The sequence below is a fragment of the Megalobrama amblycephala genome, linkage group LG6, assembly GCF_018812025.1.
Source record: "Megalobrama amblycephala isolate DHTTF-2021 linkage group LG6, ASM1881202v1, whole genome shotgun sequence".
Classification (NCBI taxonomy): domain Eukaryota; kingdom Metazoa; phylum Chordata; class Actinopteri; order Cypriniformes; family Xenocyprididae; genus Megalobrama; species Megalobrama amblycephala.
The window spans coordinates 27801983-27828826 of record NC_063049.1 but is presented as its reverse complement, the minus strand read 5'-3'; the positions used below and the strand labels follow the sequence as shown (position 1 = coordinate 27828826).

The 26844-nt window shown below is 37.0% G+C and overlaps 1 protein-coding gene across 6 annotated transcripts; it reads right to left on the bottom strand.

Moving 5' to 3' along the window:
• Nucleotides 1-1951: 1951 nt before the first annotated feature.
• Nucleotides 1952-25944, bottom strand: armc8 (armadillo repeat containing 8). Of its 6 annotated transcripts, XM_048193650.1 has the most exons (23): nucleotides 25821-25836; nucleotides 23287-23393; nucleotides 23073-23149; nucleotides 21576-21647; nucleotides 19837-19979; nucleotides 19642-19757; nucleotides 19461-19553; nucleotides 19160-19240; nucleotides 17179-17254; nucleotides 14789-14879; nucleotides 14641-14701; nucleotides 14348-14548; nucleotides 14077-14172; nucleotides 13516-13598; nucleotides 12854-12935; nucleotides 12687-12773; nucleotides 10491-10583; nucleotides 10255-10404; nucleotides 10049-10144; nucleotides 6790-6885; nucleotides 6464-6557; nucleotides 6085-6178; nucleotides 1952-4583 (listed from the first exon to the last, which is right to left on the bottom strand). In XM_048193650.1, exons 4-23 carry the CDS (start codon nucleotides 21641-21643, stop codon nucleotides 4550-4552), a joined length of 1935 nt encoding a protein of 644 aa, XP_048049607.1. In that variant the 5' UTR covers nucleotides 21644-21647; nucleotides 23073-23149; nucleotides 23287-23393; nucleotides 25821-25836; the 3' UTR covers nucleotides 1952-4549. The 6 variants fall into 6 exon arrangements, with proteins under 6 accessions (XP_048049607.1, XP_048049602.1, XP_048049604.1 ...); XM_048193645.1 differs by lacking the exon at nucleotides 23287-23393 and having other exon boundaries at nucleotides 25821-25944; XM_048193647.1 differs by lacking the exon at nucleotides 23287-23393 and having other exon boundaries at nucleotides 6485-6557; nucleotides 25821-25944.
• Nucleotides 25945-26844: the final 900 nt, after the last annotated feature.

Below are 26844 nucleotides of genomic sequence, written 5' to 3'. Positions count from 1 at the left end.
TTGAAAGTCAAAATGACAGTTTCAGTGCAGCTTCAAAGGGCTTTAAATGATACCAGATGAGGAATAAGAATCTTATCTAGCGAAACGATTGGTCATTTTCGAAAAAAATAAAACTATATGCTTTATAAAACAAATTATCGCCTTGCATGTGCTTCCGCTTTCTGTATTCTTCAAAAAGCTTACGCTGTATGTCCTACGCCTTCTCTATTCTACTTACAGAACAAACGCGTCGCCAGTTTCGTTTTTTTCTGTAAGTAGAATAGGGAAGGCGTAGGACATACGGCGTAAGCTTTTTGAAGAATACAGAAAGCGGAAGCACGTGCAAGGCGATAATTTGTGTTTATAAAGCATAAACAGTTTTATTTTTTTCGAAAATGACCGATCGTTTCTCTAGATAAGACCCTTATTCCTCGTCTGGTATCGTTTAAAGCCCTTTGAAGCTGCACTGAAACTGCAATTTTGACCTTCAACAGTCTGGAGTCCATTAAAGTCCATTATAAGGAGAATAATCCTGGAAAGTTTTCATCAAAAACCTTCATTTCTCCTCAACTGAAGAAAGAAAGACATGAACATCTTGGATGACATGGGGGGGTGAGTAAATTATCAGGAAAATTTTATTTAAAAGTGGACTAATCCTTTAACTACATTTTACTGCTGAATCCGCTGGCATTTTGAGTGTTTCTACATGATGTTTCAGCAGTCAGGTGGTACAAGTTGGAGCTCTCCGAAAATTCTGTCAATGGTGTAATTATCAGGCTTGAGGATTTGAGTGCTTTTTCTATGTAGACATCCCGTAATTATGGTAAATCATACATGGCAGGAACACACATACAGTCCAATTTTAACATGCTGCTAAGCTAATGCTAACAGAACTTTTCCACAATGAAAATTCTATCTAAATATATATTAAAAATGTTTAGCCTAATACTGTATATTACATATTTTTGTGCTTAGAGAATTGAGTCAGCATTTAGCATTAGCTTAGCAACATGATAACATCAAAGTCTCTAGTGCGGTTAGGCTAGTTTGTTTTGATGGTTTTAGAAGGGTTTTGAGCACTTGTCAGCTGGTCAGGCTGAGAGACGAGCTGTTTTTTCAGCAAGTAGAGATGCTACCCATGAAAAGTCATTTATGAGATTAGCCTAATTTTTGGTTAGAATTCTGCCTTAGAAAGGCATCTGCCTATGTAGACAGCATACAGTGAGGCAGCTCGCTATGGTTTGAAACAGAGCCACTGTGGTGAGCCACTCGCCACTAAGGAGCACCTCAGTACTTGATACCAGCCAGTCACTCTCCTCTGAGCACAACTTCATGAAGTTTCTCTTCTAAAGGCTTTATAGGGCCTTCACAGGCATCATAATCATCACAGAGCATGGTGACCCGAACTGCGAGGATCCCGCTGCGGTCCTAGAAACCTTGCTATGGGAATAGCATAAGTGAAAGTGCACTGATAAACTTGCATGGCTGTGCACTAATCATGCACAGAATACAGAAATTGTCAGGTGGTGTTTCTTATCTCTGTATTATCAAAATGTTTTTACTCTACGAATTAGCCACCTTATGAATCAAGTTCATATTTAAATTTTCAGACTTGGTAAATGAATGAAGCTGTCACGTTTTCCATAATTCGTTTGTTTCCTCCAGACTGTCCTAGGACAGTTTACACATTCACTAGCCAGAACTAGGGGTTGCATATTTAGTCAGAATGGAGAATTGATTCCTGCTAGAAATATTTTTTTTACCAGCCATGAAAATATATTTTTCATCACTTACTTAAAAATTCTATAAATATTTTCCCTATCAATGGATTTATTTAGCCATTAGTCCCTTGTATAGTTGGAGCAATCAGCACAGGACATTACGTCGCTCACGGTATCGCGATCAAGCCAAACTCTTGAAATGTCACCCATCCCATCAAAAACAAAACAACAACAACAAAAAAAACATCTTGACTTTCTTGTTCGTTTGGATTCATTTCAGTGGTATGAATGTCACAAATGTGCCACCTCATTTCTGGAGCTAAGGAAATAAAAAAAAATAAATAAATACAAATTTTGATGGAATATTTCCCATTTAGTTAAAAGTTCAATTTCTCACTTGTAATTGGATTCCTTCACTCATATGTTTAAAAAAAAGCTCAAACTATCATTCTTACATGTAATTCAAATCATGCATGTTAAAATTGCTAACAGAATTACCAGCCATCTGGTCGTTTCATTTACTTGCCAAAGCCAGTTTACTTATATTTGCACTTGGCAAGTGTTCATTTATGACCCAGCAAACAACCACAAGCGCTGTAGCATACAGTATAGTAGCCTAACAAGTCATGTTCTATTGCCCAAGCTTACTCCTATCTCCTTTAAAAATGTATAAAAATAAAAACCACAACAGGCATACAAAAGACAATCATCGCAATACCACAAACAGGACTTAAACAGATCAAATAAGTGAAACTGCGTCATTGTAACATGTGAAACTTTAAGTATATTTTGTTGTCGGACTACGACAGGGGACAGCTTGCCATATGCCGGACAGCCCATGCAGGGTCCTGAGAGCTTGGCACGACACCTTATGAACTGAAATAAACCTATACACACAGCTTTAGCCATCCTGCCAGCGTGCCTTCTCATAATATATATATATATATGAAAAAAATCCTATAGCGCTCCCCATTTTTCAGTGTTCACAATACTTCTCAAAAGCTGTTGGTCGTATCACAGTAGAAAGCACTGCACTTTTATTTCACTGATCCATTTATTTAATGATTTTATGTATGTATGTATTTATCTAACTGCTATCCTGATAAGAACAGACTCCCGTGAGGAACCTCACAGATGATGGAACACCTCAGATTGAATTAGTTTCTCACGACCGTGTGATTATGGATTTCAGTAATGAAGATCAACTCAGCATCTCTGATATCTGATGACCAGCAACAGACTGGCTTAAACTGAGCAGCCAGTGTTATTTCTTTCCAATAGTTGCTGTATAATTTAGCACCACTCTTGGAACCAGATGGACATCATCTCGTTTTTATCAGTTGGCACGTGCGCGCCATCTGTCCACCCTGACTAACGTGTACTTGCTTGAACAGGGAAGGGTCACGTTGTTTATAACACAATAGAATACTTTGGTTTCTATTTTCTGTACCTAGGTCAGGGGTCTGAATATGGATAGGAGGAGCTTTGATGGATTTTGGGGTCTGGGGTTTCCTGCATGTCCAATTAATTTGCATGAGGAATGTGCCTGCATATATGGGGGGGAGGGGATGGGCGGCACGCCCAAGGCAAACAGGGGTCCAGATGTATTTTATTAACTGTAACGAGCTTTACGAGAGACACTTACCAGGATAATAAAACAAAAGGTGATGTTTTATAAGAATAAAGACTTCTGTGCTCCTTTAAAAACTTCACAATTTCACAAAATTAAATTAAATACTTGAGTAATAATATATTAAATACATTTGGTTTTTCTCCTACTTTTTTTTAGGCAGGAAAAGTAGATGATAGGACATTTTTTTCAGAAAATAAGGGCCGCATTCAGGATTCAAACCGGTTTTTCCCACATGAGCACCAAGGTCCAACATTTCTGAAGCATGCGATAACTGCTAGGCCTCATCCTCTGCGCTAAAAAGCCCTTCCCGACCCTGGAAAAAACACACAAACCAGTGGGCTGCTCCATGGCAGAGGCCTGCATATATTTGAGTGGAAACATTCACTATAGAGCTTCAAAAAGAGGGAGTTATGAGGAGACCGATTCGTGTGAAGATAAAGGGAGTGAAAATGAGAAAACGAAGAAACTGTGGAAAGAGCAAACAAAGTTTCACCTTCTATTTGGGGTTGGATGGTTTCTACGAAATGTCTCGGTATATGACCCAACATGCTGCCTCTCCAAATATACCCACATTAGCCTATATTACAGAGAGGAAAATACAAAGGGAAAAAACAACCTGAAAGGGTAAATTAAAAATCCAAAAAATATATTTATATATTTATATTTATATATATTTACGAGGTATGTATCCACAAAAAAAGAACAAAAACAAGCAGTCTTTTTTAACTTTGTGTCAAAGTCCCAATTAAAATAATAATAATAATTATTGTTATAATAATATCATCAATAGTAAGTCAGCAAACCAAAAATGAGGAGACTAAGATCCTATAAGCGTAGCACTGAGAGGTCAGTCAGCTTTCTCCAAAGGGAGTCCAAAGCATCAAAGCCTCAATCCACTAGGTGGCGCTGCAACACACTTTGAGGAACTTTTTCCTTCACATTAAGTCCAAAAACAAACAAACAACAAAAAATAGTTCCAAGAGTTCAGCAGAAAACATCATAAGCCAACGTAGCTGAAAGCCCAAAATGTGCTGTGGCCCCCTGGCAACCGTGTCTCTGATTTACGAAGCTGTTCGGGGTCTCCACAACAAAAGGTGTCTTGTGCAACAAAACAAAAAGGAAGAGCAAAAAAAAAACTCAAATCTAAAACAAAAACACAGGAGATGTGATCCTCCTAGAGATTGTTAGTGAGGCTGTAGCGCGCCTTCCTTCGAGGTCATGCCAGATACTGCTGCATCGCCGTTTTTGCCCTGACAGAAAAAGGGAGATGTGAACACTCACATCATTACTGTGACCAAAAAAACCCCCCAAAAAAAAACCATACAGTCAAACCAAAATTTATTCAGACACCTTGAACACTTCATTCATTAATACAGTTTATTCACTATAGTTTAAAAAATGGAAATAAAATATGACAAGATCTCAGAGTTAAACTGTGTCAGAAAAAAATAAATCCTAATTATGTCAGATAACACTTAAAGGGTAAGTTCACCCAAAAATGAACATTATGTCATTAATGACTCACCCTCATGTCATTCCAAACCCGTAAGACCTCCGTTCATCTTCGGAACACAGTTTAAGATATTTTAGATTTAGTCCGAGAGCTTTCTGTCCCTCCATTGAAAATGTATGTACAGTATACTGTCCATGTCCAGAAAGGTAATAAAAACATCATCAAAGTAGTCCATGTGACATCAGTGGGTTAGTTAGAATTTTTTGAAGCATCGAAAATACATTTTGGTCCAAAAATAACAAAAACTACGACTTTATTCAGCATTGTCTTCTCTTCCGGGTCTGTTGTATATCCGCTTTCACTCCACAGTGACGCTGCTTCTTCTTCTTCTTCTTCTTCTTTCCTGTTTTTTATGGCGGTTGGCATCCAGCTTATTGGTGCATTACCGCCCCCTTCTGTTCCAGACAGTGACGCGATTAGGACATCCGCGGCATACACACCTACGCACCATTTTAAAAAATATAGCAATACCAAAATACAAACAATGTAGAATAGCTTGAATACAGCGTGCGTCTCCCTCAGACTGTAAACGAAGCTCGGGCGCACTAGATAACACGTCATCAGCGTCACTGTCCGGAGCAGAAGGGGGCAGTAATGCACCAATAAGCTGGATGCCAACCGCCGTAAAACAGGAAAGAAGAAGAAGCAGCATCACTGTGGAGTGAAAGCGGATATACAACAGACCCGGAAGAGAAGACAATGCTGAATAAAGTCGTAGTTTTTGATATTTTTGGACCAAAATGTATTTTCGATGCTTCAAAAAATTGTAACTAACCCACTGATGTCACATGGACTACTTTGATGATTTTTTTACTACCTTTCTGGACATGGACAGTATAACGTACATACATTTTCAATGGAGGGACAGAAAGCTCTTGGACTAAATCTAAAATATCTTAAACTGTGTTCTGAAGATGAATGAAGGTCTTACGGGTTTGGAACGACATGAGGGTGAGTCATTAATGACATCATTTTCATTTTGGGGTGAACTAACCCTTTAAGCAAAACATGGTCAGGTCAAAGTGTCTGAAGAATTTTTGGTTCCAAATCTTTATCAATTTTACTGGTAGTCCACTGTATGAAGAATTTTTGAGTATAATATGTCCCAGTTTATCCTCACTTACATAAATGAACTATAGTGTCCTACACCCACTAGTAAAAATATATCAAAAATGCCTGAATATTTTTTGTTTTGACTGTACAACAGCTGAAACAACTACCACCAGTCTGTCCATCACCTGTCACAGAGGTTGGGATCTGACGCCTGGGTGAGTTTGTGTAAGATATCAACGAAGCCCATCTCCCTTAGCTTGTCTTGTCTCTCTTGTGAACCTGGAGGAAGCCAAAAAAAAAAAACAGAAACTTGTTTTCTTGACAATATTCAAAGAATCCTATTTAACTCAGACATGAATAAACAACAAGTAAATCTTTACAAAATTTATTTCCAATGCTGCTCTGTTGTTATTCTCTAAGAGCCTCCAAACAGGAAATATTTAGGACAAAGGTGACGTTAAGATGTTATTATTTTATAAATTTTTATTATTTTAAAATGTTTTTGTTTGTAATTTCATTGACAAAACTCATGCTTTGATCTGTGCCTTCCACGCCTCCACAAACCATGTGTCATGAGCTCCTCACCATCCTCCTCATTCCAGATGAGGTTAGAGATGCAGAAGGTGGCAGCCAGCTGCAGTTTCACATTGGAGTGACCCTGAATCATAGAGAAGAGAAGCAAATGAATTATCCAGCTGGAGAAAGAAAAGAAGGGGCAGGAGCAAAGGACAGTGACAAGGGGGAAACAAACAACAGTACAAGGAGACTAAAGGCAAGCGATTAAGAATAAAAAACGCTAAAAAGAACAGAAAAACAATAGTGTAACAAAGAAGCATTGAAAACAAAGGCCACGACTGAGAAACCAGATAGGCTAATGACAATACACTGACCATGTAATATTTAATTTTTTGGAGCATGTCGTCATTGGTCATAATGAGTTCCTTGGCAGTGTTTCCGTCAGCAATGTTGGCCAATATGCACAATGTCTGCAAAAGATGCCAAAGGCATTGTTAAGCATCAACTTTGGAGACTTAATAATCACCTTTAGACTTCTTTATTAAAAATCGATGCTCCTAAACAAAAGTTTCAGGTTCAAAAGCAGGGTATCTACATGTGTGGAATGAAATAAAAGACTTTTTATAACCTTTTAAACTTGTAAATTGAAAAAAATAAAAAACAAATTATATTAGGTCATTGATAGCACCATTCATAACTATGAATAAAGATTATGGATGGTGATAAAAAAAAATGCTGAAAACAGTTATGATGCCTAATATTTTTGTTGAAACCATGGTACATTTATTTCAAGATTCTTTGATGAATAGAAAGTTCAGTCAAACAGCATTAATTTGAAATAGAAATCTTTTGTAACATTTTAAATGTCTTTACTGCTGCTTTTGACCAATTTGATGCATCCTTGCTGAATAAAAGTATTAATTTAAAAAAATAAATAAAAAAGAGCAGTAGTGTATATGTAACATTATATTAATGTTAATAAACAGCAATATTTATCTGCACATACAATAAAACATTTAAAATTCATGTGAAATGTTTCAGAATTGATGTATGTGCCACGGCGTATTTACACATATTGGCATGTTTACAAAGCACCACAGTGTATCACATTCAAAACAACGTAGCCAACAACAGTGTGGTTTTGTGTTTTGTATTGTGTAGGTCTCTGGCTAACTAATGCCAGCTAATGATACAGTTCCCACATGTGCACCGCAATAAATTAGAAATATACACATTGGTTTGTTGATGGACACACACTTGTTAATGCTGATGGTGATGAATTACAGTTGCAACATCTCATGATGAACGTCAAACTGAGTAGCGTATCACTGAGAAACGTCCTACTCGAGTTATAACTAGTTCTTCCAATATTTCATCATCGGACTCACGCTCAGATTGATATGGTAAAATGGATGCCATCGTTACTGTGTTTACAGTGTGTTCAATCGCTGAGCTTTAGGAAGTTCCGGAGCTGAAATTCAGTTATGGAAATGGGTGTTTTGTTTCCGACACGTGCTGTAAGCACAACAGACCGGGCCATCTGACCAATCGAAGCAGAGTAGGCTCTAGGAAAGGAGGGATTTACAGAAACTGAATCTTCTGATGAGTTGTTTGAGAATCACTGAAAAATGTGGTGATGCAATGAATATTATGAGAAAATACAAGTGTTTTTTGACCTTCGATGCATGTAAACCTGTTGTAGAAGACCTCCAAACAAAATTAGGAACCTTTAAAATAGCATAATAGGGGCACTTTAATAATAATTCTTGGAGAAAATGTGAGGGGTGAGTGATTAACATTTTTCTTTTATTAAAATTATAAAACAATTAAACAAACCAATAAAGAAATATTACTATAGAAATGCTATTGTATTGTAAAAATACGAGTATTTTAATAATAATAATAATTTTACAATAACAATAAACTTTTTTTTATGGCATTTAAGATGAATAGCTTTACATTTTGAAAAGTGAATTTAAAGGGATAGTTCACCCAAAAATGAAAATTTGATGTTTATCTGCTTATCCCCAGCGCATCCAAGATGTAGGTGACTTTGTTTCTTCAGTAGAACACAAATTATGATTTTTAACTCCAACCGTTGCAGTCTGTCAGTCAAATAATGGGAGTGAATGGGAACTTGGATCAATAAGAGTCGAAAAAACTTGCATAGACAAATCCAAATTAAACCCTGCGGCTCGACGACACATTGATGTCCTAAGACACGAAACGATCGGTTTGTGCGAGAAACCGAACAGTATTTATATCATTTTTTACCTCTAAAACACCACTATGTCCAACTGCGTTCAGCACTCGCTTAGTGAGGTCTGATCGCGCTCTGACAACGGAAGTAATGTCTAGCACTCATTGAAGTATATGCACGAGACATCACTGCCGTTGTCAGAGCGCGATCAGACCTCACTAAGCGAGTGCTGAACGCAGTTGGACATTGTGGTGTTTTAGAGGTAAAAAAATTATATAAATACTGTTCGGTTTCTCACAAAAAACGATCGTTTTGTGTCTTAGGACATCAATGTGTCGTCACGAGCCGCAGGGTTTAATTTGGATTTGTCTATGCAAGGTTTTTCGACTCTTATTGATCCAAGTTCCCATTCACTCCCATTATCTGACTGACAGACGGCGACGGTTGGAGTTAAAAATCATCATTTGTGTTCTACTGAAGAAACAAAGTCACCTACATCTTGGATGCGCTGAGGGTAAGCAGATAAACATCAAATTTTCATTTTTGGGTGAACTATCCCTTTAAGACTAACACTTTAAGGATTTTTGTATTCACCCTGAATAAACTTAAACCTTATCTTGTATAAAACCAGGAACATTCCTTTAACAACGCCTGGAATATAATACTCGCTTGAGAAGACTTACTAGTCAGATTCTGTAAGACCCAGAGAGCACATTGTCATCTCGGTGTCTAATCTCACTCTTCTTAAGCTGGGTTCACATAGTACAATTTTGGCCACAATTTGGCCGTCTGAGACACATTTTGTGAATGCTAAAAGATTCCTCGGATCCTAGGCCAAAAGTCATTGATTGTTAGTTCACCGACAGCCGATTAATGACCAGTGTGTTCAAATTCTGTCAATGTCAGAAGATTTGATGCACAGTCCTGTAGTAGTATAACTTCTACGATGACAGTAAAATCAGCCTGATGACGCAATAGTGTGACAACAACAAACCACCACTTGCTCCACAAACACTATCTTCGTTTTTTTTTTTCCAGTTTCTTTTTCAAGAGAAGCCATGATCAAAATTAACGCTAGTGATTTTGTAGCTAGCCACCATTTCTATTCCGCATGTAAGTGCAGCTCACGTCACTGAACATGTCAAGGATTGATGTAGAACTCCGGACGAGTCTTCTTGTGTGCTTCCATTTTCAATGCGTTTTAAAGGGATAGTTCACCCAAAAATGACAATTTTGTCATCATTTACTCTCCCTCGAGTTGTTCCAAACCTGTACTGTATGACTTTCTTTCTTTCTTTCTTTCTATTGCTTTAATGACTTTAATAACTAAGATCCCACAGTGTGGCTTACAGCGTGGATAATGTTTGTACAGTCTGACAAGCAACAGTCGTAAAGGACTATTATAAATTGTACAGTGTGTTTGTGTAACTCACCTGCTCTTTGACCTCTATGCTGTGTTCTCCCTCCAGGATAAGCGTGACCGCTTGCATTATCTGCTTCCCATGTGAGCTCATGATCTGGTCTATATGCTACCAAAGACAGGGAAAGACAATTAGTGTGTGTGTTTCAGAAATTCCATAATCTTGTTAGACACTGAGAATATATCAGAGCAAGTATGCATATATATTATGAGTGTTACCGGCCGGGTGGAGAGCAGGTTTCGAAGCAGCCCCAATGTTTTCATGAGCACATTGGTATCAGGATCAGACAGTAGTCTAAAGAGCTGTTCTGTGCCCAGAGCTTTAACTATCTCCACCTTCACTTTCTGATCTGCTTGGAAGGCCATGTTCTGCACAAACACACATTACAGTTTCTGATGACACATACTGTTTTCATACTGAACCTTTGGTGAGGACCGAAGTCAGCTGGTCTTACCATGAGAGCCCAGATGCCGTTGACCCTCAGAGCTGGACTGTCGCTTTGTGTCAGGCTGCATAGTAACTCAATAACCCCAGACTCTAAGATGGGCTGCGAACAAACACATCCACAGTTACACTCAAAGTTACACTCTGAATAACTTTCATTCTATTTAACAGAAAAATTCTACTTTTAAATTATGACAAAGTAACTAAATAGTATAAGCAACAATGTTTTTCTACCGTCTTCTGTTAAAGTGCCCCTATTATGCTTTTTGAATATTACTTTCATGCAGTGTGTGTAATATAGTTGTCTGTGAATGTAAACGTTCTGCAAAGTTGTAAAGTCAAAAATGCCTAATAAAGTTATTGTCTCACAAAAGAAAGAATTGATTCTGAACCGCCTAAATGAGTCGCCAAGAATTCCTGCATATGTAACGCAGTAAGACATTTGCATAATGCCAGCCTTTGAGCTTCGTTGGCTGCCTGCGAACAATGTCTACTTTGACCCACCCTCAAACGCTGAGCTGGTTTGTGTTGTGTATACATGTCGAGAAAATGCTGTTTTCTGCTCTGCAAAAGCAAATTCTCACTTCCAAAGGACAAGGATATGAAGAGTCAGTGGTTAAAATGGTCACAGCAGTATAACCTTTTGACGATTGCATCTTGGTCTAAATGGGATTTAAAGTCCCGGTGAACCGGAAGTTGCAAACGACTTTTCTCTAGTGTTGTGACGCATTTCCAAGTGAAACGGTATATTGAATAGAGAGCAGAGTTTTACTTTAGCGCTCCTCCTCTCCATCTCTCACTCATAGCAGACTAACGGTTGCAGGGGAGTGGTTTACACGTTTTCAACCCAAGACGTCAAACTGACGTCATCAGGGAAGGAACGCCATTCCAGACCAGAAGTAACTTTTCAGATTTTGATTAAAGATTACCACGACAAACTATTTTTTTCTGTGTATTAACTTGCACGGATTAATTGTTCACCACAAGAGTAGTAATATGCACTAACAAAGTAAACAGGGTCAATTTTGATTTAAAGTTATATTTATGGGCTTTTTGTGCCTTTATTCAGAGAGGACAGTAGAGAGCAGACAGGAAAGCATTGGGTGGAGAGAGGGGGACGTGATCGGCAAAGGACCTCGAGGCGGGAATCGAACTTGAGTCGCCGTGACAGCATTTGCGCCATATGTCAGCACACTAACCACTAGGCTATCGGCGTCGACATGGACACATAATTGTTAATGCTGATGGTGATGAATTACAATTTTAACATCTCACAATGTATGACAAACTGAGTAGCGTATCACTGAGAAACGTCCTGCTCAATTCATTCTTGCGATGGAGGCTTGGGTTGAATAACTAGCTCGTGCAATGTTTCATCATCGGACAATCGCGCTCGGATTGATATGGTAAAATCGATGCCATTATTACTGTCTTTACTGTGTGTTCAATCGCTGAGCTTTAGGAAGCCTCCGGAGTTGAAATTCAGTTATGGAAATGGGTGTTTTGTTTCTGACACGTGCTGTAAGCAGTAGACCAATCACAACAGACTGGGCCATCTGACCAATCAGAGCAGAGCAGGCTCCCAGAAAAGACAATAGGGTCTAGCTGCAGCCTGAGGGGGCGAGTGGAGCTCCACTCTCGAACAGGAAATACGTCACCTCCAATAGTTTAATTACTGTATTTGCATTATTTGTAAGGGTAGGTTTAGGGTTGGGGTAGGTGTAGACGTTAGTAAAACAAGTATTTGCATTACTGTAAAGGGTAGGTTTAGGGTTGGGTTAGGTGTAGATGTAAGTAAAACACAAGTGGAGGTGACGTATTTCCTGTTCGAGAGTGGAGCTCCACTCGTCCATGGTCTGCAGCCAGACCCTTCTCAGAAAAGAGGGATTTACAGAAACTGAATTTTCTGTTTCTGTAGTCGTTTGAGAATCATTGAAAATGTGATGTGCAATGTATATTTTGAGAAAATAAAAGTGTTTTTTGACCTTCGATGCATGTAAACCAGTTGTAGAAGACCTCCAAAACAAAATTAGGAACCTTTACAATAGCATAATAGGGGCACTTTAATAATAATTCTCTGAGAATTTTTTTTAATTAAATTATAAAAAATTAAAACACACCAATAAACAAACAGTGTTTTGTTAGAAATCTGCCTTAGCAAGCAACGCTAATAATTGCTTAGCCCAACAGAGTGTGTGTACTTTACCTCTTTGCTGGGTGAAAACTCCAGCAGCAGGTTGCATAGTGTTGAAGAGGCCATAACCAGCACCTCGTCTGGTGCGTTCTGTAATAACTACCCTCAAAAACAAATGTGCACTCAGTTAGTGTTTGAATAGCGTTCAGTTATAACTCAACATCATCTGAATATCATACCTTCATTAGTGGCTTCCATACTGCATGATCGTGGAAACTCGTCCTTAGCTGTTGTACAGATCGTGATAAACTGTGCAAACATCTAGAAGAAATTTGAATGAAGTAAGAGAAACCAAAACCTCTTTATTTTATTCTTTGAATTCTTTATATATGCAGTTGTTGTGCCCTTACAATAAACACATTTCACATTTGCACAACTGTTCAAATGTTTGGGGTCGGTAAGAATTTTAAAAAAATGTTTTTGAAAGAAGTCTCTTATGCTCACCAAAGCTGCATTTATTTGAACAAAATTCCAGTAAAAACAGTAATATGGTAAAATTATTACAATTTAAAATAACTGTTTTCTATTTAAATATTTTTAAAATTTAATTTATTCCAAAGCTGAATTTTCTGCATCATTACTCCAGTCTTCAGTGTCACATGGTCCTTCAGAAATCATTCTAATATGCTGATTTGGTGCTTCTTATGACTATCAATGTTGAAAACAGTTGTGCTGCTAAATATTTTTGTGTAAACTGTGATACTTTTTTATTTTTTTATTTTGATGAATATAAAGTTCATCTTACTGACCCCAAACATTTGAATGGTAGTGTACAATGGACCATTGGTTCTCCTATTTTTTTTTTTGATAGAAAACAGTTAAGAGAAAAGGTGCATCATACCTGACTGCTGCTAACCGTACTTTGATACTAGATTCTGATAGGCCGCTAACAATCCTGTCCATCATGTTTTCTGTCTCTGTAATCTGTAGGGGGAAATTAATGGAAATTAATTGGATAATATAATATAATATAATATAATATAATATAATATAATATAATATCCATTTTGGTAGAACATTCTAGGGCTGTCAAACGATTAATCGCGATTAATCGCATACAAAATAAAAGTTTGAGTTTGCCTAATATATGTGGGTGTACTGTGTGTAATTATTATGTATATATAACTACAAACACATCCATGTATATATTTGAGAAATATTTACAAGTATACGTATTTATTTATATAATTTATATTATATATACATTTTTTGTACATAAATAACATATTTCTCTTAAATATATACATTAATTTGTGTGTATTTATATATACATATTATTTACACACATTACTCGCACATATATTATGCAAACTCAAACTTTTATTTTGTATGCGATTAATCGCGATTAATCGTTTGACAGCCCTAGTACATTCATGTCGAGAAGCCTCCCATGGTATCTCACCTTTTTCCTGATGTCCTCGTCATTGGAGCCCAGTGAAGCATAGAGTTTAAAAGCTGCTTGTCGGAGCTCATGTGCATGTTTCAAGTCATGGTCCAACTACAGGAAGACAGACGATCAGTTAAACTGAGTCTACATTTTAACAGAAAATCAAAATGTACCTGAATACACCTGCTATTGGAAGCTTCATACTTAGCTTTATATAAAAACAACAGAAGTCTCTGGTATGTCCTAATTTAAAAGCGTGTATATGTGTATGTGTGAGTGTAATTACCCTCTTAATATCAGTGATTGCGCTGACGGAGCTCGGGTATTTAAAGTAGTCAGCCAACATGGACACGAGGTGGTCAGTGACGCTGGCGATCCGCTGTAGTTCTATGTCCGGCTCCATCAGGTAGGCCAGCGTCTCAGCCCCCTCCACCCTCTCCTCCAGTAACCGCTCTTTACTGCACATTCGGACCAGGCACGGCAGAGTCTGTCCACACACACGCACAACTAGTTCCTGTGCACTCTCAGTGGTTACACATCTGCATTCATCACATAAATGTAGATGCTTTTTGAAGGTACCTTTAGTACAATACAGCTGTCGTCTGTCCTGATGGCTCCTGCTCGACACATGTACGTTAAACTAAGAGAGAAAGAGCGCGAGTGTGTAAAAGCTGAAGGGATTACACATGTATTTTCACAAAAAACCTGCAGGATGAGATTCACTCACCATTTGGCGGCTGTAAGCTGCATTTCGATGGGTTTGTCCCTTTGCATCATTCTAACAAAAACCTGAGAGAGCTGCTCACCATCTACAAGCACTGGGAACACATACAACAAAATCATATGCTTTTCAGCAGGTTGAAGTATTATTTTATTATTTTTTTCTATAGACATATAGGAAACCTAAATAAAGCCCTGAACCAAACATAATCACAACATCTGATTCAAAGAAAAAAGGGAGCATTGCAAATAATGTCATATCAGTTTTTTTCATGTATTTTCTTATGAGAAAACACTGCTGATGATTTTCAGGCTCTAAAAATACACTATAAACTAAGGGCAAGCTCACACTACAGGACTGTAAGACTACCTGAATTGTTGTGGTGCTCACACTACACAACAAGGTTTCTTGTCATCTGTCGTTGTCTTGTCATAGCAGTGCACATACTACACAACACAATGCTGACGAGGTGCACAAACTAAAAGACATTTGGTCAAGAGGCAGTCCCGACCATCAGCGAAAAAAACATTCAAAAACAACATTCAGTTTATAAGATTTGCACTGGTCGTTGCATTGCACACACTACAAGATCATGAGGCGATAATATTAAACAGGTTTGAAAATATCGCAGCGCCTGTGACTGCTCAGATCACGACGCTGGCCTGCTCATACTTAATGAGCATCGGTGATCCAGGGGGTTTGTAGCAGACTTTAGAAATCTGTCTGCGATAGCAAACTCCTGCCAAAAGTGGTGTAGTGTAAGCTTGCCTTTAAAGGGTTAATTCACCCAAAAATGAAAATTCTGTCATTAATTACTCACCCGTAAGACCTTTGTTCATCTTCGGAAAACAAATTAAGATATTTTTGATAAAATCCGAAGGCTCAGTGAGGCCTGCATTGCCAGAAAGTTAATTTACACTTTCAAATACCTAGAAAAGTACTAAAGATATATTTAAAACAGTTCATTTGACTACAGTGGTTCAACCTTAATGTTATGAAGCGACGAGAATATTTTTGGTGCGCCAAAAAAGCAAAATAACAACTTTATTCAATGAATCAGTGGTTCGGAGCGTGTGTCATACTACCAAAGTCACGTGAACTACTGAAATTTCGAAACACATATGACATAACGAAGCCTTGTTTACTGAAATCACGTGACTTTCACACTCTGAACCACTGATTCAAAACAAAAGATTTGTAAAGCTTCGAAGCTTCATGAAGCAGTGTTTTGAAATCGTCCATCATTAAATATTGTTGAATAAAGTTGTTATTTTGTTTTTTTGGCGCACAAAAAGTATTCTCGCCACTTCATAACATTAAGGTTGAACCACTGTAGTCACATGGACCGTTTTAAATATGTCTTTAGTAGCTTTCTGGGCATTTGAAAGTGTAAATTAACTTGCTGTCAATGCAGGCCTCACCATCGGATTTTATCAAAAAATATCTTAATTTGTGTTCTGAAGATTAACAAAGGATTTACGGGTTTGGAATGACATGAAGGTGAGTAATAATTTGGGGGGTGAACTAACCCTTTAAGTTACACTATCATCCAAAGTTTGGGGTCAGTAGGATGTTTTAATGTTTTTGAAAGAAGTCTCTTCTGTACATCAAGGCTGCATTTATTTGATCAAAAACAGTGAAACAGTAATACTGAGAAATATTATTACAATTTAAAATAACTATTTTCTATTTTGATATACTTTAAAATGTAACTTATTCCTGTGATGTGAAAGCTGAAATTTCAGCAGCCATTACTCCAGTCTGCAGTGTCACATGATCCTTCAAAAATCATTCTAATATGCAGGTTTTGTTGCTCAAGAAACATTAATTTTTATCAATGTTGAAAACAGTTGTGCTGCTTAATATTTTTGTGGAAAACATGATTTTTTCAGTATTCTTTGATGAATAGAAAGTTCAAAATAACAGAATTTATTTAAAATAAAAATCTTTTGCAACAATGTAAAACTGTCCCATTTGATCGAATGCATCCTTGCTGAATAAAAGTATTAATTTCCATCAAAAAGCAAATCTTACTGATCACAAACATTTCAACAGGAGTCTAGTGTAGTAGCTTTCTAATAATAGATCATGTTAAACAGCTAGCCTCCACTTGCTAGTAAAACGTTCACAACTCTTCTTGAAATGATTTCCATGGTAACAGAGATGTAGTGAGTTTTTTGGAAGGAAAAAACACTATCACACATTGCTATCACACTGCCTTGTGGCATCTGCAGAAGAGATTCTGAATGGCATTTTTTTTCTTCCAAAAAACTAACATTGTACTATATGCTTTTATTTTACTGAACAGTGATTAAGTTGTTATGAAAACACTGACTACAGCCAGGAGGACAAAATAAGAGGTGATCAAATGATGACAGGAAGAGGGTCATTCTCACCATTCACCAGTGTCATGGAGACCTGAGCGTTCTCATAGGCCAAGACTGAGAAACACTTTAACGCCTGCATCCGTACCTGCGGAGAGATTATTAAAGGTGCCATAGAATTAAAATTTTTATTTATCTTGGCATAGTTGAATAACAAGAGTTCAGTACATGGAAATGACAACAAGGACAACAGCGAAAAATGGCAGATGGAGCAATAATAACTGACATGATCCATGATATCATGATATTTTTAGTGATATTTGTAAATTGTCTTTCTAAATGTTTCATTAGCATGTTGCTAATGTACTGTTAAATGTGGTTAAAGTTACCATTGTTTCTTACTGTATTCACGGAGACGAGAGTCGTTGCTATTTTCATTTTTAAACACGTGCAGTCTGTATAATTCATAAACACAACTTCATTCTTTATAAATCTCTCCAACAGTGTGTAATGTTAGCTTTAGCCACAGAGCATAGCCTCAAACTCACACAGAATCAAACGTAACCATCTAAATAAATACTTTACTCACATAATTCGAAGCATGCATACAGCATGCATGATGAACATCTTGTAAAGATCCATTTGAGGGTTATATTAGCTGTGTGAACTTTGTTTATGCGATGTATATATAGTCGAGAGCGTATATATAGTCGAGAGCTCGTGGGGCAGAGGGAGCGCATCTCTTAAAGGGGCCGTGCTGAAAAAATCAGTGCATAGTTAATGATGCCCCAAAATAGGCAGTTAAAAAATTAATTAAAAAAAATCTATGGGGTATTTTGAGCTGAAACTTCACAGACACATTCAGGGGACACCTAGGACTTATATTACATCTTGTAAAAAAACAATCTAGGGCACCTTAAATGTTTCGTTAGCATGTTGCTAATGTACTGTTAAATGTGGTTAAAGTTACCATCATTTCTTACTGTATTCACCAAGACAAGACTGTCGTTATTTTCATTTTTTAAACACTTGCAGTCTGTATAATTCATAAACACAACTTCATTCTTTATAAATCTCTCCAACAGTGTGTAATGTTAGCTTTAGCCATGGAGCACTATCAAACTCATTCAGAATCAAATGTAAACATCCAAATAAATACTATACTTACACGATTAGACATGTTGCATGACGAACACTTTGTAAAGATCCATTTTGAGGGTTATATTAGCTGTGTGAACTTTGTTTATGCACTGTTTAAGGCAAGCGCGAGCTCCGTGGGCGGGGAGCGTGAGCATTTAAAGGGGCCGCAGCCTAAATCGGCTCATAGTTAATGATGCCCCAAAATAGGCAGTTAAAAAAATTAATTAAAAAAAATCTATGGGGTATTTTGAGCTGAAACTTCACAGACACATTCAGGGGACACCTTAGACTTATATTACATCTTTAAAAAGACGTTCTACGGCACCTTTAATCATTATACCATGGTCTGTCTCAATACTCCATTCTGATGGTGGAAGGTGTGTAATGGAATAATCAATGAATAATGAGATCGGAGATCACGCTATGTGCACACAGAGAGAGAATATTGTTGTCAATACTGCCCTGTGACTTTTATTAAAAAATTAACTTCACTACTGAATCGCTATTTTATATTACTTAGCAAGGAGGTTGTAACGTCGCTGTTTTTGAAGTAATTAAACTCACAGCTTCATTGCTAATAGAGAGATGCAACACAGATGGAGGTAATTCACACGCACAGCCCTCCCTGTCTCTCTCTCTCTCTCTTGATATCTCTTTCAATCTCTCTCGATAGGCTAATTCATCCAAATAAATGTCATAATTCAATCAAATAAATGCAACCTTACCACACTACTTTATCTCTGTGTCTGATTTAAACTATTTGAACGCTTAACGCCTGGCGGTTCTTTGCCTCTATGTTGTGCATTAAAATCATTTAATGCACAATTAGACATGGATTATCCCTTACAAATACACCAACATGCATAAAAAAATACAATATCGAATGGAAAAGCTATTCTGTTCCATTTCATACCTTATAGGAGGGAGAGATGAGGAGTGGAGCAATGTTCTGGATGGCACCATGGTTGAACAACACCGTCTGATGTTCTGGAGTCTGGACACACAAATTTTTCAACACATTTTTCAAGAGGCAAAAGAAAATTTAGGCCAAGAAGCCTAAATTGTCAACCGCTTTACAGTTTGACGAGTGGCCATAGGTGTGTGCTATTGTATGTGGCTAATCCAATCGCAATTTAGAGCTGAAGCTATTTTTTTCTTTATAAATCTGAATAAATGCACATTTACAGTGTGATGCACAGAGTTGCGTGTGTTACCTTGCAGCAGTGGGCGAAGATTTGCGTGATGTATTCCTGCGTGTGCTGTGACCGACTCAGTAATGACATGAGGTGGGGGATCACAGTAGGGTCCTGATGCAAATAAAAACATGTTGATCACACTTCTGGTCATGCATGTACATATGCAATTTCAGAAAGGGAAACATGCGAGTCGTCTTACTGTGTAGAGCAGCTGCACTGGGGTGACTGGACTGATGAAAACGGTTCTTAAACAGCGCAGACATGCCTCGATGAAGATCAGATCAGAACACAAGAGACCTGCAGAATCACAAAACACTTTCCAAATAAAAATATATAGCAGAAATCAGAATGGATTTCAAGAGAGAAAAAGACAGAGGGGAGAAAGAGCAAGAACCTTGCAGCAGGGCTGGGATGATGTGACAGTCCACCAGGGACTTGATGTTGTTCTCGGTGCCCATAGCCAGACTGCCCAACACGACCGCACACTCAGTCCTCAGCTCCAGACTGGAGGAGCTCTGCTGGAGAAGATACAGGAGTCTACACACACACACACACACACACACACAAACAAAACCTCGTCGTCATCATCATCAACAACACCGTAAGAGTCAGTGATTAGCATATAAAACATCAAAAGTTGAAAAATGAACACTTTTTGTGTATCTTAAAGTCACCATGAAATCAAAATGGACAATTCTTGTTTTTTTATGAAATGTTAAAGGTGATAGAGAGGATTTTTTCGTCGGCTGAGAATCCAAAGACTGTTACTGAGTTTTTGAAATGAGCGCATGCGTAAGAACAACCCCCCTCCTTCACAACACATTTCAAAGGAACGCCTCCCAAAACTCGTAAACACTCATATTGGAACACGAGTGTTTACCACCGGCATTCGCTGTGTCGTGTTTTTTGGAATCATTATGTCGGACTCACCGCAGGTAACTCATAATCTACAGTTGTTACTCCTGTCTCCTGACAAAAACATTGCATGCGGCGCCTGTAGAGTGTGGAAAGTTACTGGAGCGCACAGCCGCACTCGTCTCTCAAAAGGAACGTCACGGCAGCGAATGACAAGCCAGAGGGCCAATCCGCGCACGTCTCTCACAAGGACAAAAAACAAAACATCCTCTTTAGCACCTTTAAGGTATTTATTGTAACAGGGATGGTTCTAGGATTTTATCTTCAGAGGGGCTTAGCCCTCATTGAGAATCTGTAGCAAGAGACAATCGTCTAAATGGTGCCTCTTTAAATCAGCAGCACTATATTATAATACAGTAAGTCAAAAATAGCCTACTGGTACTTAAATTGATACTAAGCCAATACAAACATTTTTTAAATGATTTTTTTTTTTTTTTTAAACATGTGCCCTCGTAATCTTTAATCAAAATAACTTCCCCTTCCTCTTGCAGCATCTTCTCTCTTCTGTTGACAAGACAACCAGTCACTCACATGAGATCAATAGCAAACCACAATGATCAAAGATTCACCCAGTTCCCGGTGGACAAAATCAAGCTATTCTCGAGAAGGAATTTCACTTGGATATAAGTTATAATAGGGAAGAAAAGACTATCACAACTTCTGTTTCATGACGACTTTTAAAGGGCTGTCACACTAGATCATAATTGAGATTGTCTTAAAGTCTTCATGAAACGGAAGTTGTAACAGTATTTTTTTCCCCCCTATTGTGACATATATCAGAGTGAAACTGTAGGGCGGGATGTAGGGCGGGACTTTTTTGTCCATTGGGATGGTTGTGGTTTGCTATTGCTGTGATGTCATGTGAGAGATGACATTGCTAGAGGGAGGATAAGTTATTTTTCATAATGATGGCACGTGAATTAAAAAAAATAAATAATGATGTGCACAGATAAATTGTCAATTTTTATTTCATGGTGATGTGAAATTTCTCAAATTTCTAGAACTTTTTAGATTTTTTTAGATGTTTATTTACAGATTTACACAAGATTTTGAATCCCAGATTTTGAATCTAATCTCAGACTTTTGGACCACACTGTAAATTTCAGCTACAATCACATAGACAAGTAAAACTGGATACATTAGCTAAAGCTATGATGCTTCAGTTTTATTGAATGTGTCAAAACTGTAGTGCTATTGGTGGAAAAGTGGTGGACCTACCTTGGCACGGCTCCCAAAACAATCAGGTTGGCCTTCTGTTTGTTGTTTCCAATGACAGCATTCTTCATGTCACTGTCAATACAGAAATGAAAATATATATATATAAAAAAAAAAAAAGTTTCTTGTAGAAATCAAATTTGCAGCTTTGGTGAGCATTATAAACTTCTTTCATTACATTAAAAAATCGTTTTTTATAATTTTTTGCTTTTTTGAAGTTCACTTAAATAGTGCTTCAGTGTGAGAAATATTTTTTTAGCAATTTGTACAAATATTACATGTTGTCTTTTAATTAAAATGGAAACTGCATGTATAATAATTACAGAAGAACTGGATACATGTTTAAAACTGCTAAAGTAGAGGACACTGATGTCTTTGTTGGACATCAAATGTCTACATATACAGTTAGTGTGTATTTGAATGATCTGAGGATTATAGAAGCTGATAATGACAGAGCAAACAGTAACACCATCCCAGCAGATATTTCATGTATCATTCAGTTCACTTACAGCATGTACAGGTAATGTAGCCACATTCAAGTTCTCCTGTAAAGTTTCAACTTCACAAGTATGGGCATTGTAATTGTGACACAAAGTGATTCTGGTCTGAATAAAATGGAGATGCAGTAAAAAAATATATATTTATTTTTGCACAAAAATGAAAGACAATGATATGCACATTATCGATGCATTTTATCAATATTGTTCTGCTACTAATAAGAGGATTGATCATGTAAGCCTGTCACTTTATATATATATATAAAAATAAAAAAAAAACACAGTCAAATGAGTGAATATTTGGCAAGGATTGTTGCTCAAATTCAAATGATTAACAAATGTAACCATATAGTCAAAATAATCTTATGCAGCATTGAAGTCATGTCAAAATGATTAATTTGAAAGTTGAGTGCACATGAATGGCACCATAAAGTCATAATAGATACAAAGATAAAGCATCAATTACAAACTTAATGTGCTTCATTTGCTCTTCTTTATGTTGCATTATCACTAAAAAGCTTTTGTCAGGAAATGAAAAAGGGAGAAAAACCTTAGCAACTAACTAAAAAAAAAAAAGAAAGCTAAATAGGAACATAAGCACAAAAATACTAAAACTTAAATGAAAATTAAAACTGAAATTATAAAAATAAAAGCTACTTTAAAATATAGGTTGATGTCTGCTCTGATGGAGGATTTGTATCTTTGGAAAAGTATGGCGATGGCAGTCGAGAAACGTCAAGCTAACAGTAACCAGAGCTGGAGTTAAAAATAAAGATGAAGAGACCCAAGTTGCAGCTACCCAGGCGCACTCACATAAACACGCAAGTACAGCGCTTCACGACGTCTTACATGAAACAAACAAAAAAACTTTTGCTCCCTAAGGACTAAAAACAACCTCCGATGGCGACAACCTCATCTTTAGCTCTCAGAAAAGTTAGCACGGTGAACTGTAACACAGATCAGATCGCACACGCACAGGAAAGACATATGGTTGAGTACTCACATGACTCCCTGCAGCACGTTCTGTGGGTCAGGGTCGAAAAGCCGGTCAACATAGTGGCGACTCGTGGCTGTGACTTCCTGCATAGTGACAAACGACAGCACAAAGATGATTCAGCAAACTCATCACATCTGAGGCATCACAACACCCTCATTCTCGCCCCATAGCCACCTCTCCAGCTCACAGGGTCACAATACATCAGTCTGTTTATCCTTACAGTCGCCGGCTGTTGGTGGAAGTCTCTAGAAGGAGAGCAGAGACCTGCTTGCAGCTCACTCTTGTAGAGATGGCAATTTCAGGCCAGAGAAAAGTGGGAATGATGCTCTGTGGGAATGACGGTCACCCCAAACACACCAAAGAATCTGTGCAATCAGCTTGCACTGCTGTAAATGTCATTTCATGCTTCAAAACATCACATTGACCTATAGAATTTCACATTGATTTTAACTCTTGTATTATGTTCTGAGAATGATTTTTATGGAGAATCTGACCCAAATTGGATTCAATACAATTCACCAAAAATCACACTATAATTAAAATAGAAAAAAAATAAAAAAAAATTAACAGGAGAATGTGTTTAAAACTATATATATATTGTTCAGCTGCCTCTAACAATGAAATATTTGCAAAGATCATAATAGTAATATAAATTGTGTACACACATTCCACAACACATCATAGTGTTGATATTTTACAGGCATTTTCATGACCGTAAAAATTTAGAAAAAAATTCAGGAAAGACATCATAGGTTAACTAGTATTTCTGTCAACTCAAAAATATAAATTGGCCAAATTGACCTGCAACATAATAAAAAGTGATTCAATGAAACTGAATTTCAAACAGTCTTCAACAAAGCATTTGAATGATTTGAGATAATTATTACTTTACAGTATTACCCAGTCCTAAAGAATTATGTAGCAGTCATTACTTAAACAATTAAGTTGCAAATCTTACATAACACAATTAATTTATTTGACATTTACTGAAATAAGATCTCTATGCAGTGCTAAACTCATCTTGTTTCATTGGTGATTCTCACTATGATGCAGGAAAGTTAAAGTCAGAGTATGAAATATTCGCCGCTAGAGGTCACTTATTCAAAATAATAACAAAGGAGTAGCTTGATGACGCCGCGAATGAGCGTGGAATCATGGGAGTTGTCGTCTTCACCTCCACAGCCAATCGAAAGCAATCCGACGAGACTCAGGCAGAAATCATGTTCATGGATGAGATAATGTATTTATTAACATTACTGTGACATGAAGTAGGGCGAGGCCGAGAGCTGTGGGAGCGGAACAAGGCCGGTGGAACGAATGCTAAAGAGAGACACCTGACTGACACACCGGTCTCAAGTCCTATGGAAGAGCTTCGGAGCTTTAATTATGCTTATATGCTGTAGTCGGCCACTGCTGTTCCTTTTGTTTTGTCGTTTATGTCTATTATACGATTAAAGTTAAGTTTACCGTTTGCCAGTTCCCGCCTCCTCCTTCCCTGAACTTTGTTACTGTTATGTTTGATCACTTAAAATCACATTATTTCATTTCATTCTAATGAAATAGCCTGAAGTGCTGAATTACTACTCATACAGCAGGTCACTTTATTCGACTAATTAAAACTGAGGTAACACAGCGCTGTTTTACTTGGTCACAACAATCATACTAAAATACGTTTGAGTGTGTTGAAAGTTATGTTACACGTCTCTCTACTTGTTGCACATTGCAGTAAGCTATGAAGTCATTGACAGGCAACGCAATGACACTGGTTAAAATGGCTGATCTCTATGGATTTAAACAATGTTAGAAACATTTGGAATAATATAAGTACTCAAGTCAACAAAATATATAACATTGTTTTAGTGGTTTTTGGATATTTGAAACCAAAAATCTTACATATTGTGTCTTTAATACACTAACAGATACAAGCTTATAGAGAAGCACAACTACAATCACAAATATTAAGAAGCACATAAGATTATTTTTTTTAAATTATAATTTAGATATTTTTTAAATCTAAAAAACAAATAAATGCACATACAGACATACACATACTTTACAAAGTATGTCAGAGACCTCAGGTGTAAAACATGAATAAATGCAATAAATCAGATGATCAAATTTGACTTCTGAACAGAAACAGTGTTCATTTACTAGCAGTTAACATTTCTGAAAACAGCATTTCTACTTTATAACATAACAAAGGGTTAAAGCTTTAACAATATCACTCTACTGGTTTGATTAGATCAGAGGAGCACATTACCATTCAAAGTATTAATGTAAATACCGGCGTAGATGAAATTGGTAATCATTCAGTAACATACTATACATCACATTACTAGTGTATTAACATCTAATACAGTACTTGGGTAGCACCACAGTGAGGGTAGATCAACATGTGTCAACATACAGGACAGGACAGAACTACAGGGCTGTCAAAAGGGGGGCGTTACCACCACATTTGCCCATCAGATCATCATTTAACCACTACATCAGAGAATATCAAGCAGGTTTGTTTTTGTTTTTGGAGCCTCAGCTCTAAATATAGACTGAAAACTAAATATAACTTTGATTTGACAGCTCTGAGCACATCCAGATCTGCTGTTAGCCCACATAAACACACAAGCACTTATAAAAACCCCCAGACCGTTTAATTTAAGATCACTCGCTAAAGTCTATCTAATGTGTCTAGTGTATATCTGAGTGATCCTGAAGTGAAAACGTGAGGTTTTAATTGGTATAATCAAAGAGACTCACGGATAACACGCTGATGCGTAAAGGGGCCTCCAGCAGGCACGCCATCATTCACTCAGCGGAACATTCACAGCGGCACTTTCCACACAAACACAGCTTAATCAGCGGAATATTTACAGCAGCACTTTCTCCCCAAACTTAAATCAGCAGAACATCAGTCCAGCACTTTCCACAGCACTTCGTGTCAAATGTTACTGCCTATCTATTTAAATAGTATTTATAATAAACGTAAAAAATAAATCAATAAAAATGAAATAAAATAAAAAATAAGAAATGTTTAAAAATCAAGGAATGTAAATAATTAAATAATGCTATAATTATAATTAAATTAAATAATAACAGTTATTAATTACTCATACTAGTATGCATAACTCAGCTATTAATAATTAACTTTAAAATAATAAATTAAAAAAAAAAAAATTGTGGTTCCAATGAGAGACAAACCTCTTCCTAGAAGTCACTTGGTGGCTCAAAAAGCAGCCTCCTTCTTTCAGCCTTTTCAACACGATTTTTGGAACATCTTATCGTAGACATTTGTGCACAAAAAAAGTATAATTTCCTATTAATAAATTCAAATTATTTGTACTTTAAATAAAAAACCCAGCAGTACAATTTGAATTGATTATAAAAAAAATCGTTTGTTTATTAAACACAAGTGGATTTTATTTGGCCCACTCCGAACATCGCTATGAAAAGTAACAAATACCATGTGACAAAGCACCTGGCTGCACTTTCCACACAGTTTCAAATTCAGAGAGCTTCAGTGACATAAAATTATTAGCTAAATTCATAAACACACACACACAAAAATGTTGGGTTGAATAATAAGAAGAATAGTAAGAAGTCAGTAAGCAGTTTTTTAGTTAGTTATGTCTGTCTGGTACTGGTGCAGTTAATACAATGTAATTAAATTTTACTTGCGTTCTACCCTTATTTTAATCTAAAATTAATATTATTATTAGTTCATTCTTATACAAAAAACATTATTATAAATTTTTTATCGCTGTTTCACAGATACCTCCGTAAT

Bases quoted from the DNA above. Each gene is read 5' to 3' on its own strand.
- armc8 (XM_048193645.1), bottom strand. From the start codon at position 25,868: ATGATGGCGTGCCTGCTGGAGGCCCCTTTACGCATCAGCGTGTTATCC. The intron at 14,173-14,347 runs GTAATTACACTC...GTCTTCCTGTAG, and splicing joins CAATCACTGATATTAAGAGG to TTGGACCATGACTTGAAACA. The intron at 4,584-6,084 runs GTGATGGACAGA...TTTTTCTGTCAG, and splicing joins GATCCCAACCTCTGTGACAG to GGCAAAAACGGCGATGCAGC.